The following is a 14,501-nucleotide window of genomic DNA, read 5'->3' as shown; positions in this document are numbered from 1 at the left end:
GAAGTAACATAAGTTTGCATCCCATTGAACAAAGCATATTGTTATTAACTTTCAGACGCTTGAAGAATACCTCACACCCAAAAAAAGTAGCTGATGGACATCGGTATCTTTTTCGTGGCAGAATAAATACAGAGATCATGGAAGTAGAAAATGTAGATGATGGAACAGGTATTTATTTTTTACATTGATTGAACTGATGTTCAGGGATTTTGTGTATTTTCTCATTTATGCGCTGGATTCAAAATATCACCAATTATAATATTTCATTCTGAATATTAATGCAATCAAATAACATTTTTTTTGCTAGCAGTAAAATATTAATCTCAATTTTTATAGATTAATAATTAACTGCAGATCAGACAGTTGACATGGCTTTAATATTTAGGTGAGTTGAACATCTTCAGTATCTCTAGTCTGCAACAGAATTCTAACTGTTGTCTCAGTTATTAGATGGCCATAAAGTTAAGACACATCATTTAGTTTTGGAGAATGCATCCATGATACTTGAGGGAAATCATGGCAGAAAATTGTTGACATTTAAATAGCTGAGAGATGCTAACATTTGTCTAAAGATTATTAACCTGCTCATTGAGGGCTTCAATTTACTGGGAACAAATTTCAGTGATTGTAGTATACTGTGTTTTTAGAGTTCACTGTACTGTTCTTTTTTCTGGACATCAGCAGTGGTACAAGGTTCAAGTTTTCACATAATAATACATTAAATATGTAACATGAATGAAATACTTCAACATTTGTCTGCCAAAATGCGATGAATCACGATGAGAATTGGCCAGCACCCCCCCCCCCTCCGAACAATAGGAGAAAGAGAAGCAAAAGAGAGTCCCTTCAGAGTTCCTCACTGTTCATGGATTTGTGAAATGAGATATAATGAGCCTGCACTTCTGCAAATCAGGAGTAAATCCCATAATTAGAGGACGCATGGAAGGAGCAGGAAAAGGCAGCTAGGCATGCTGGTGCCAGGAGTTGAGCACTGAGGACCCTGATGCATGAAGAGGGAAAGATCAATGACCTCAGTCAACTGTTAAGTGCATGCAGTAAATGCACCTTCAAATTCCACACTCTGCCAATAACATAACTTTCCAGATACTGCAGAATCCATAATGCCCTGATGGTCACTGATTAACCATCTGTGGTAATAAGAGGTGAAAATAAAATAAAGTCTCCTCATGATTTAAACCTAGAATATGAGGAAGAATTGCTGGAAATGCACAGGATGTCCAGCTGCATCTGTAGGGAGGGACAGAGCTATTGCTTCAGCTCAAGAAGTCATTGTCAGAACAGGGAAAGCTCATTGTGCTGCAGAGATGGTGGGGCAGGAGGATGACTTCCTGCTGGCCATTTTACAAATTCTCCTTGGACCAGCTAACCTTATCCTCATGGTAACCCAGTTTCTCTGGTTTCATCCCAGGAGAGGTGGTGGCAACAGATACAATATTTAACATTCAAGAAAGATATAGACAGGCACATGAAGAAGCAGAAAGGATGAGTTTAAATTGGGATCATGATCAGCACAGACATGGTGGACTGAAGGGCCTACTCACGTGTATTATTTAATGTTCTTTGGGTTTTTTTTGTCTCCTTCCCAGTTTCCATACATGTTGCTTGATATGCAGTGATTCCAGCCATTTCTGTTTGTATTCATCAGCAATTTCACCTTCGATTCACAAGCTTCATTTCATCCATGTTTACTCTGCACTGTTGAAATCCTCTCACACATTCTCCACAGACCTATTTCTGCTCCAATGTTTTATGGTCTTATGGACTGTGCATTCCTCCAGCTATTGAACCATGCCAATGCATAAGTCAAATGCATTGCACGACACTTATGTGACACTCTTTTCTTTCTTACTGGACAAAATGAATTATTTTGTAGAGGACTATAATTCAGCTAGAACACATTTTCTGGTTAATGGCAGTACATCTTATTAATCCATTCAAAATGATCATAAATTAGCAATGAAATGTGAATTTTCAAGACCACATGGAAATGATAATGTCTGACAAGCATTGGGTATAGAGTATATCCACTGCAGTTGGTGACTCTGATCTGAAAAATGGCCAGCAGAATTAATAGAGTTTGTTTTAACCTGTAGTTCATCTGAAACCTCCACAGATTTCTCTGAGACTCAAGGTACTCATATTTTTGCATATATTGCCCTTAATTGCATCCAATTTCCAGTGAAATATATGTTCATTTTCACCTGTAAGCTAGCAAAACATTGGTCACATCAAGCCATTTGATGCTCAGGATTTTTGTTGGTGACTATTTATTTGCAGCAAGCTCCTGCCATTAAGCTCTTGCTCTCTCTTAGGGCATAAGTATTGCAACAATTAGCAGGAAGCTAGAGAATTGGGTAGCTTTTTAAAACCAACAGAAGTCTTGACACATGAAAATAAACTAGCCAATAACATAGAAGACACCAAAAGCTTTTACAGATATATGAACAGTTAAAGAATGGCAAGAGTAGACATTGGACTGCTGGAAAATTAAATTGGCAAAATGGAATGGGGAACAAAGAAATGGCAGATGAACTGAATATGTATTTTGCATCAACCTTCAGAATGAAAGATGCCAGGGATACTCGAGCAATTGGAGTGTCAGGGGCAGGAATATAGTCACTGTTACTCAGGAAATGTGCTTGAAAATCTGAAGGAGCTGAAGGTAGATAAGTTACCTGGACTAGATGGACTATGCTCCAAGGTTCTGTTAGAGGTAGTGGAAGAGATTGTGAATGCATTCATTGTAATCTTTTAGGAATCACTAGAATTGAGAAGGGATGGAGAGGGGCAAACGGCAGGAAATTATAGGCTGATTAGCCTAACCTCAGTTGTTGGCAAGATTCTATTGTCCATTATTAAGTATGAGGTTCTGGTAACTTATGGTATTCTGCAGGAATCCATGTTGAGTCCATTACTTTTCACACTTGATGGCTTTGTAGCCAAGTTTGTGGGTGATACGAAGCTAGGTGGAGGGCCAGGTAGCATTGAGGAATCAGAGAGGGGGGAATTGTTCAAGATTTACTCCAATGTACCTTAGATATGATTTCCATATTCCTAAAATACATCGTACCTGTTTCTGAGGTTGTAGGTGATCTTCTCCAGGGGAATACAATTATGTATTTCTATCTTCCAGCAGGCTAAACCTAGTTGGGAATCAGATTTCCAAATAATTGCTATGCATTTCCTGGCCATTGCTAAAGCGATCTTAACGAATTTTAATTGCTATTTGACAGCCTTATTTAGTCCTATGTCTTCTAAATTCCCCAATAAAAATAATTCAGGTGCCTGAAGGTATCGAATTCCAGTTTTTTTTCCCCCAGAAGATTACCCAAATCTTCCCAGAAAGACATCACTTTAGGGCATGATCAGATTGAATGCAAGAAAGTACCTATTTCTTGACCACATCAAAAACATTGGTCTGATATGTCCAATTTGAATTTATCTTACTTTTGTTGAGTAAAGTATAGCTGATGCAAGAAGTTGTATTTCATCAACTGAGACCTTACATTAATTGTGCTAATCATGCAAAATAGATCAATTTACACCTAAATCATATTTCTGATTTAGATTTATGTAATTTTTGTGGTGTGAGGTACAGTTGATGCAGGAAATTGTATTGCACCAACCTGTACCTATCATTAATAACAGTTGTCATACTGTCCAGACACAGATCTGACCAGCACTGCTTGTGGATTGTTGTGCCCAAGTCCATCTCCCACCTTTCCTTTCCCTAAACTTGTGTAAGCCCAGGTTTTGGCCCTCACTTTGGAATAGGAAACACATCATAGAGATAGACCTGCGTACATTCCCCTTTCAAATTAGAATCTCCATGCCACTATACACTGGTAGAGTCATAGACAATCCCAGATTATCCCTTAAGAAAGATCTTAGCAGAAGAAAGTTTTATTTATTCCTCAGCTGTTCGAATGATATGAACTGCCCTTGCTCATATCAATCCTCAATATACCTGATTATACCTGATCCCCTTCTGGCACCAGGTGTCCAGAATCTTATTATCCAGAGTCATGGGTATTAATTTATTATGGTCAAGGGCATTTTAGGAGATATCCCCATCTTTAGTCCAACACATTGATTTTTTTTTGCCCTGTCTGAATTACATGTTTTAATATGGGGTTATCTGTTTTCCCTCATATCAATTTGGTGTCCCATTTATAGAGAAACTTTCTTGCTATCTTTTCTCCTACTGTGTGTGGTCCAATTTGTGCCCAGGAGGGGGTACCACCTCCTTCAAAGAGTGAGGTAATAAACCTTGACTGGGCTGGCCAATAGTATTTTTAAAATTCTAGCAATTTCAGACCAAGTCATCTTTTCCATGGAGGTTCTAGCCACCTTACAGGAACTTTCTGACACATCTTTTGAGCATCTTAAAGAAGCCGTGGGGCAGTGGAATGGGCAAGGACTGAAATAAATATTGTAGTCTTGGCATCACTTTCATTTTAATACAATTAACCCTGCCCACCTTGCTCTGAACAAGGGAAATTCATGTCATTGAAACAGCTGAGGAATAAATCTACAAAGGTCCTCAATCCTCCTTTCTAAATTGTGTAAATCCTTATCCACTTCTATCCCCAAATATTTAATGTCTTCTCGTGGGCACAAATTGACTTACTTATTGGAATTGTCTGTAATCCACCTTTGTCAAGGCAATAATTTAATTTGCCATAATCCTGTTATGCTCCTCCTGGTACACTTTGAGCCCCTTTTTATCTGGATCCCGTTGAATGGCTTCTGCCAGCGGTTCAGTCACTACCATAAACAATGCTGGGGACAGTGGGCATCCCTGCCTATTGGACCTACCCAGCCGGAACACTGGAGACATTTTTCCATTCATATTAATTTTAGCTTGGGGGTTTATGATAGAGCGTCTGTACCCAATCAATAAATGATTGTCACAATCCAAATCTCTCCAGTACTTTGAATAAAAATTCCCCCTCCAGTCTGTCAAAGGCCTTCTCCGTGTCCAGAGCTAAGGTCACGCTTGGATCCAATCCTGACTATGCTAGATGCACTATATTAAGCAATCTACATATATTTTTTGCTGATTGTCTATTTTGTTCAAATCCAGCTTGATCTGGATTACTTAATTTTGGTAAGTAATGCCTTTTGCTATAACTTTATAATCTACATTCAGTAATGAAATGGGCCTATAGAAGGAGGGATTCAATGGGCCACTGTCTTTTTTTTTGGGATTACTGTAATAATTGCTGTTGAGGAAATCTCCGGGAGGGTATGAGTCTGAAAATAGTTTGTAATACTATTGTAATATAAGTATGCAATACTGTATTAAGTAAAGTGAGAAAGGTGGACAGGTACATGTTTCTGACTGGTGGGATGGAGTACCTGATGGGAAATGGTAGATTTCCCTAAATATAATACATTTTTAATTTTTTTTTATTTAACAGTGTCCTGGCTGTAATTTAACCTGTTTGATAAGCTTGACTTTAGGTTGGGCAGAGAGCATTCTGGAACTTACAGTGCCCTCCATAATGTTTGGGACAAAGACATTTTCCCCTGTGCTCAACAGTTTTAAATTTAAATTAAACAATTCACATGTAATTAAAGTGCACTTTCCAAATTTTATTCAAGGTTATTTGTATACATTTTGATTTGACCAATTATAAATTACAGCACCTTTTATACAGAGTCCCCTCATATTAGGGCACCAAATGTTTGAGACATTTGGCTTCACAGATGTTTGTAATTACTCCGGTATGTTTGATTGCTTCATTGGTGCAGGTGTAAGAGAGCTAGGCTTGCTTCTCAGCTTTTGATCACCTTTGGAGTCTAGTTGCCATTTTTCAACATGAGGACCAGAGCTGTGCCAATGAAAGTCAAAGAAGCCATTACGAGGCTGAAAACCAAGAATTAAACTGTAAGAGATATGGCCCTAACTTTAGGATTAACAAAATCAGTTTGCAACATCATTAAGAAGAAAGAGCATACTGGTGACCTCAGTAATCATAAAGGGACTGGTATTCCAAGGAAGACATTCACTGCTGATAACAGAAGAATTCTCATCATAATGAAGAAAAATTCCCAAAAGTATGTCTGACAGATCAGAAACACTCTTCAGGAGGCAGGTGTGGATATGTCAATGTCTACTGTCCGCAGAAGTCTTCATGAACAGAAATAGAGGCTGCAAGATACAAACCATGGCAAAGGTGGTATGCTTTGGATCTTGAGCAGTTCCTTTATGCCTCCACATTTTGCTCTCACGATCACTCTGTCTCATCTGCCCAAAAGACCTTTTTCCAGAATTCTGCAGACTCTTTTAAATACTTCTTGTCAAACTGTAATCTGGTCATCCTTTTTGTGCCCAACTCGTGGTGCAATGTAGCCTTTGTATTTCTTTCCAAACTGTTTAATTCTTGCATTTCAGCCTCATAATGGCTTCTTTGACTTTCATTGACACAACTCTGATCTTCATGTTGAAAAATGGCCACAACAAAGGTGATCAAAAGCTTAGAAGCAAGCCTAGCTCTCTTATCCCTGCAACAATGAAGCAATTAATCATACCTGAGTAATCACGACACCTGTGGAGCCAAATGTCCCAAACATGATGGTGTCCTAAAATGTACAGACTCTGTATCAAAAGAGCTGTAATGGTCAAACCAAAATGTACACATATAACTTTGAATAAAATCTGGAATGTGCACTTTAATTACATGTGAATTATTTGATTACAAATGTAAAACTGGAGCATAGGGGCAAATAAAGGAGAAAAAAAAGTGTCTTTGTCCCAAACATGATGAAGGGCACTGGTAATTTTTGTTGGGAACAAGGAGATGAGTGGATCCAGTACTTAACCCTATTAGGTGGTGGGTGTTTTGATCCATGATGCTTAGTCTGATTCTGTGGAAGTTGATCCCATTGCAAGGTGGGTTCTGATCCTGGAATTAGTGATCAATCCAATTCAGCTCCTTATCTGTGGCTGGGGGTAAATGAGTGTGTACCCAATGTGATGGTAGGGAAGCAATGATCTTGGGTATGGAAGGGAAGCCCTCCTTTTCCAAGTTCAAAGTCAGAACTGAAAGACCACTTGATGTTACCCAAATTACTTCAATACACCTTTGTCTGGATAAAAATAAAAGGCAAGGGAAGTTATCTATATTTTTCATTGCTTTAAAATTAAAATTTTAATAGCTCAATCCATTCCCTGGGAGGGGGTTTATTACAATGTCCTGGTCTAATTGGTGGAAAATTTGCAAATGGATTTGAGATGAATTTTTTTTTGCAATTTTGCAGTGTCATTTGGATAAATGATCTCTGCACTCCAGTTAATAGCTTGCAAAAGACAAATGTTTGGAATCAAGTGGTTGGGGATTTTTATTAAAGTTTACTAAGTAGTGTTCTTGTCTGAAGGAATGAATAATATTGGCCATTAATGTTATTTAAGACGTATTATGTAGTGCCATCAATTAAAAATATGATGCCTTGGTCAAATTCCAGGAATGTGAAACAACAAACTCAGCAAATGAGGAAATAGCTGCACCATTAATGCAATTTGTCATTTTTTCCTATTACTGTTCAATGGTCTAACATTCTTGAATTTATGATGGATGAACTAACCTGTCCCACTCATAATTTGATATTTGATATTGCTGTTCTTTTTGTTACATTTTCAAGAATGCATTTCTCACGAATGAATGCAATTACTTTCTAAAACTAATTATTTAGGAGTTAGTGCACTGAGTAGAGAGCATAAGAACCTGGAAATGCTGGAATCTGGAGCAAACAAAGAGAAGCTGGAAAGTCTCAACATCTCAGGCAGCCTTCTTGGATAGTCTGAATTTCAGCTCAGACCATTTTTTGAGACTAGGGTGAGAAGGGGGAAAAGCAAGCATAAAAAGGAGGAGGATATGATTGGAGAGGGGGAAAGAGGTAATTGTATACGAGACAAATGAAGGTGGGAGAGGTGCAGAGACTGGTCGGAGAGGAGACCACTGGGGGCGGGGATTTTGGGAACTTGTAAAAGACTGATGCAAACAGTGGAAGTGGGTAGGGATAGGAGTTTCCTGAAATTTAAAAATTCAATGGTAATACTGTTAGGCTTTCAGCTAACTAGGAATATGATATGCTGTTCTCCAAGTTTGCTTTGGGCCTCATCCTGGCAATGGATGAGGCTGTGTGCATGGGAATGGAAAGAAGAATGAAAATGACTGGTAACTGGGAGCTGCTCCAGAGGACAGAGTGCAGATGCCTGGCAAAGTGTTGCATTTTCTGCATTTGGTCTCAACAACCATGAGAGCATGAAATATAGCAGTCAAAATTGGAGGAGATGCATATGTCTCACCTGGAAGATTGCTTTGTGAAGCTGGATGGAGGCAAGGAGGGAGATGCATCTGCCACATCAGTCATTGACAGAGTTGCAACGTAATCCCAGTTCCACATCTTCCCTGCCCCACCCCTTTCCACTTTCTGCAGGGACCACTCTCGCAGTAACTTCCCAGTGTTCTTTTCCCTCCCTACTCATCCTTCCAGACTCATAGATCTTTCCCACTGCAAATGCAGTAACTGCTAGGCAATGTAGTTGGCAGAAGTGTCAATGACTGATGTGCCATAAGTATCTCCTTCCTAACATTAATCCAGGGCCTCAGGTGTCAACTCGAACTCCTGGTTGCCAGAAGTAAAATATGAAGGTCTGCAGACACTGTGGTTGAAGTATAACATAATGCTGGAGAAACTCACTAGATTGAATGCCATACTTTATATAGCAACAATAAAGATACATAACCAACATTTCAGGCTTGAGCCCTTCATCAAGGTATGGACAAAATGTGGGCATACTCCTGATCAAAATGTTGGGGGGAAGCGGCTAGGGAGGAGAACAGTCTCACAGGTAGGAGGTAATAGATGGATAAGGAAGGCAGGGCACACCAGCAAACAAAGGCAGGAGGATGGCTCTGTGAATGGAGAGGGAAGTGGGTGGAGAGCTGGAAGAAAGAAGACCAAGGGATGGAGAAGAGAGCAGAATGGGAAGTAGGATAGGAGAAGCCAGAGAAGTCGACGTTAATGCCATCTACTGGAGAGTGCCAAGATGGAAAATTAGGTGTTGCTCCTCCAATTTGCAGGTGGTCTTGGTTTGACAATATATGAGGCCATGGACAGACATGTCAATGTGTGTGTGGGGTGCAGAATTGAAATGGTTGGCAACCGGGAGATCCTTGTCATTGATGTAGACTGGTTTCCAGCCATTTTAATTCGTATCCCATTCCCATAAAGACCTGTTTGTCCTCTGCCTCATCCATTACTATATTCATATTCTGCCTGGGTAGTCTTCTTCCCAACAATGAATTGCTCCAGCTTCCCTTTGTTAGTATACTGAATAATTCAGCATCTCTTGCCACCTTGCATTAATTTACACCAAGAATTTTGGATAATCAAAGTGGTAGAAATGGGATCAAAGTCCTTTATGATATTTAAACATTCCCTTTGTTAGGGTTAAACATAATGTGTATAATCACCTTTGTTCTTTTCTCTAGCGGATTATCATAGCAGTGGTCATACAGTGATCAATGGTTGGAAAATACATAACACTGCCAAAAATAAATGGTTTGTCTGCATGGCAAAGTCATCAGAAGCCAAACAGGAATGGCTGGAAGCCTTTCTAAAGGAGCGAGAACGAAGAAAGAGTAAGCTTCCTAACTTTACATTTTGATAAGCAATAATGAAATTAATGAATATCTGCTCTTGGAATTTCTCTGTATTCCTACACTCCAACTCTTATACGTATCTCCCTTTCTGGTCTCTTGCTTCCAGCTGCACACTTGATTGTGAATCTGGCCATGTTCTGGTATCTTTTGCTCCTGCACACACTCCCTCTGCTAGTGATTTAGGAATGGTCATCCCATGCATTTCTGGGAGGGTATGGTTAAGACAGAAGTAGCTGAGTGTGGCTACAAATCCATTTGTCAGTGAGCTTGCAAATCTTGATCCTTTTTGGTGGTGGAAGTTGTGGTTGGGCCTTGCTGACTGAGTGATTGGCATTATTTTGTATCTGGTAGAGGCTGAGGTTGCTGGTGGAGGAGGGAGTGAATGTTTAGGAAAGTAAATAATGTGCCAAACAAGTGGGATAATTAGTCCTGGATTATGTCGAACTTTGCTGATAGTTGGTGCTGTGCTCGTATAGGTTAGTAGCAGGCAGTCCGTCATACTCCTGACTTGTACTTTGTAAATGGTGGTAAGGCCTTTGGTGCCAACCGATAAGTTGCTTCTCAATACAGCAAGCTTATAGTGGAAAGGGAGGCTGAGGGACTATGCAGCTGTCTTCATTGGTGGGATGGTGGTGGAGAAGGTTAATATCTTCAAGTTCCTATGTATCATATATCGAAGGACCTCTCCTGGAACCAGCATAATGAGGCGACCACAAAGAAGGCGCAACGACACCCCTAGTTTCTAAGAAGTCTGATGAGATTTGGTATGTGTTCATCTATTCTACCAAACTTCTACAAGCAGACTGTGAGACGTATTCAGACTGGTTGCATTGGTTTGGAAGCTTGAATGCACAGAAATGCTGAGGCTCCAAAAAGTGCAAACCTAGTCAAGTCCATCACATGCACTGACTTTACTTGCCAGTCTCCATGGCTGAATGTTGTGTTCGTCTTGCTGCATGCAGGCATGGGCTGTTTCATTTTCTGAGGTGCTGCAAGTGGAATTGACCATGATGTAACCATCAGCAATTGTCCAGGTTTGGAGCATTGTCTGTCCTCCAATAATTTGCTCAGTTACTGAAGTTTTTTTCTTCAGTTTTCTCAAAAACTGACTTCACCAAGTGACCTTGATGCCATATTCGGTCATATCCTGGTATCAAGAGAATCACTCTCATCTCTTATCTGGAATTCAGTGTTTTTATCTATATTTGTACCGAGGTTGTGGTGTATTTAGAATGGACTGAATCTGGTGAAATTGGTGCACCAGGCATTGGTGAGTAAGACAATGGTGTGTAAGTGTCTATTGATAGCAATTTTGATGAATGGCTTCCATCACTTTGCTGATGATTGGAACCATAGGTCTTCAATACTCCAGTTGTCATCTTATCTCAATACTTAGGCAACAGGGAATGTCGCCAACATTGTCTCTGAAGAATCGTTCAAATCCTTTGGCAGGATTAGTAAACCGGAGTCAAACCCTACTTAGGCTAACATCTTCAGCTCTAAACCTCTAATTAGAGCCAATCGGGGTCGCATGCCCATCAGTGGAATTGATTTCTGACCACTGCTGTGGCAAAACATCTCCTGAAAACGTTTCAAAACCATCCTTGCTAATTCCTGGAATCCAACAACTGCTCAAGGTGAAGAAAAACCATTCAGAGCGGCACTGACAAACTTGAATCATGCATCAGAAGCTCAGTGTAAATAGTAAAAGAGCATACATTTCAGAAATTGCCAACCAATCAAAATCCTCCTATGGCAGAGGCTGTGTTCCATGTTGACCGTATCAGCCACAATCATCTGGTGTGGAAGTAAGTTTTCCTTGATCCAGAGGAAATGCCTAAGAAGGGGAAATAAATAAATAGTAATTGTTGTTATTTAAATTTTTTGTATTTTTACTGCTGATTTATATGCTGATAACGCCTCAAACCGTGCATCTTGGCGCCTCACAGTTTGGCGGGCAGCAACCTCCTTTGAAGAAGACCGCAGAGCCCACCTCACTGACAAAAGGCAAAGGAGGAAAAACCCAACACCCAACCCCAACCCACCAATTTTCCCTTGCAACCGCTGCATTCGTGTCTGCCTGTCCCGCATCGGACTTGTCAGCCACAAACGAGCCTGCAGCTGACGTGGACATTTACCCCCTCCATAAATCTTCGTCCGCGAAGCCAAGCCAAAGAAAGATATGCTGAGAAGCCAAGAAATAGTTGCTATTCTGCTCTACTCTAAAAACCTAATTGTAACTGCGGAATGTTGTTTTTTATTCTGTGTTGTGAGAACCAGGCAATATTGTTTCTAGAAACCAGTAACAATTAAAAATACTGAAAAGTAAAGTTTGTTGCATTATGCTCACTAGGTTTGAAACTAGGTGTGGAACAAGATACCTGGATGATGATCTCCGAAAAAGGGGAAAAGCTTTACCATATGCTGTGTAAACAGGAACATTTAATCAAAGACAGAAAGCGGAAACTCAGCACATTTCCAAAATGCTTCTTGGGCAGGTAGGATATGAGATTGAAATTTCCACCTTTGCTGCCACATTTTCTCTGACAGTATTCTCTCTTTTGCTTGTCCTTTGGGAAAAAAAAAATCAGCCATCAATTAATGAAGTTTTCATGGACTCATAGACCATGAATACCGTGATTGAAATGTTGACTGTGGATGTTTCAAGAGAAAGTGCCTAGATAGTTGAACCTCCCTCATCCATTGTTGTTGCATGTGGTTTATGACAGAAATCAATGAGAGGGAAAGGGAAACAAAAATCATTGCCATTCACCTCACCAGGCTCTGATTCAGCACATCATTCATTGCTACAGCTCACCACCAGGCATATGTTCCATTCAACATCAGTTTTCTACGTCAACATTAGAGTTGTGTGCTTTGCCCACTTCTATTCATGCTGCTGACCCACGACTGCATTGCCAGATCTAGTTCCAACATCTGTTGTTTGTAGACGACACAACATTAGCTTGCCTCAGCAGTATCAACAATGAGTCACACCACAGAGAAGAAGTGGAAAATCTCCTGAAATGATGCAAAAGTAACAACCTGATCTCAAGGCAGACAAGGCAAGACATCAGGAGGACCAGGAACGACCACCCTCCACTACATATGAACAACTCTGTAGTAGAGAGAGTGGAGAGCACCAAGTACCTTGGAGTTCCTTGGAGTTCACTGAACTAGTGACTTAGCCATATAGGCCACTTCAGCCGACGAGTCCACGCCACCCAATTAACCTACACCACGGTACATTTTGAATGGTGGGAGGAAACCGGAGCCCCCTAGGAAAACCTAGGCAGACATGGGGAGAATGTACAAACTCCTCATAGACAGTGTGGGCTTCAAACCCCGGTCCTGATCGCTGGCACTGTAAAGGTGTTGCGCTAACTGCTACGCTAGCTGTGCTGCCCTATCTCACTTGTCAGGAAGGTGCAACAGTGAGTACAATTCCTAAAAAGACTGAAGCAGGCAAGGTTACAGGCCACCATTATGTCATTAGCTCTATCGAGAGCATCCTATCAGCTGCATCACCGTGTGGTATGGTTGCTGTAGAGAAGTGGATAGGAGGACAATCCACAGGACCATAAGAGTGGCAGAGAGGATCATTGGAGTCTCCCTCCCTCCCCCATCAACTCATTGCCTGAAATGGGTGCGCAATTCCCTGTGCGCAGCATGATTCAGCTGCTCCCATCGGGGAAGAGATACAGGAGTATCAGAGCCAACACCACCAGGCTGAGGAACAGCTTCTTCCCAGGAGTAGTGAGAAAATGCTGAATGACCAAAGGAACTGCTCACACTAACCATTCAAGACTCTCAAATGTACAAAACAGTATTTCTTTATTTATTGATATGGATAAATACTTGTCTTGACTTTGTATTATTTGTCTATAAGTATGTTATGTCTGGTTGTGTGTCTGCATGTTTTGCACCAAGAATGCTGTTTAGTTGGGTTGTACTTGCATAATCAGATGACAATAAACTTGACATGATCTCTCTCTGTCTCTCTTTCACACGTGCTTTTACACCTCCTCCCTCATCTTCATCCAGGAATCCAAAGAGTTCTTTCAGGTGAGACAATGATCCTCAATATTGGTGGCAGAGGTTGCAGGTTTAGAAGGTGCTTTTAGAGTAACTTGGTCAACTAAATGCATTATACTTTGTAGTTTTTGAATTAATATTTAGGGCTGTTGATGGTGTGGCAATCAAATCAGTGGCTTTGTTCAGAATGTGTTAAGTTCCATTAGAATTGAAGCTACAGTGTACAATTTACAGGTACATTGCAAATTCTCCAAATTAAAGTAACTCACTCCTCATTTGTTCCTTTCCCATCATCTGTCTAGGTCCTCTCATGCACCCCTTCTTTGCATCTCCATCTCTCCCAAAGAGCTGTGTTGTGATTCAAGTTTTCAACAATCTTGATTTAGATCTATATTTTGGGGAATGGTCCATATCCATGACAGTTCAATACAAAACCTTTGTCTTCTGGATGTTAGTGTTCGAGTGTGGGCTCATTCTGTTGAATGAATCAGCAATAGACTGATTGCCTCTTGGATGCACATATGGAAGAGTTGTTGGCATGGTGTAAATTGCTTCTCTGGTTAGGTTGTCCTTAGTTCTGGAGGGGAAGTGAATGCTTTCCTATTTATCTTGTGGCTTAACTTAACTCTAGCAGGGATTTTGTTGGAGGTGAAGCCCAGGCATATTGTAGTAGAAAAAATTGTCTACAGAAGGCTGTCTTTGTAAGCCTTTACAGGGCAAACAAAGGTAAAAAGATTTTTGTGTATTTTTTGTGCATGTCAAGAAATTGAA

The 14,501-nt window shown here is 40.4% G+C and overlaps 1 protein-coding gene across 8 annotated transcripts in view; it reads left to right on the top strand.

The window, feature by feature from the left end:
- The window catches only part of prex2 (phosphatidylinositol-3,4,5-trisphosphate-dependent Rac exchange factor 2), a 351,801-nt gene that overhangs the window by 144,736 nt on the left and 192,564 nt on the right, over window positions 1-14,501 (top strand). For all 8 annotated transcript variants that reach the window (XM_069921298.1, XM_069921299.1, XM_069921297.1 and 5 more), the window contains 3 exons: window positions 56-168; window positions 9,525-9,674; window positions 12,049-12,193. In XM_069921298.1, the coding sequence (XP_069777399.1) occupies window positions 56-168; window positions 9,525-9,674; window positions 12,049-12,193 (408 nt within the window). The remainder of the gene's footprint in view (window positions 1-55; window positions 169-9,524; window positions 9,675-12,048; window positions 12,194-14,501) is intronic.

Source organism: Narcine bancroftii, chromosome 2, assembly GCF_036971445.1.
Source record: "Narcine bancroftii isolate sNarBan1 chromosome 2, sNarBan1.hap1, whole genome shotgun sequence".
In the NCBI taxonomy this organism is placed as follows: Eukaryota; Metazoa; Chordata; class Chondrichthyes; order Torpediniformes; family Narcinidae; genus Narcine; species Narcine bancroftii.
Note: the sequence above shows the minus strand (reverse complement) of the source record. Positions and strands in the feature narration are given on the sequence as shown.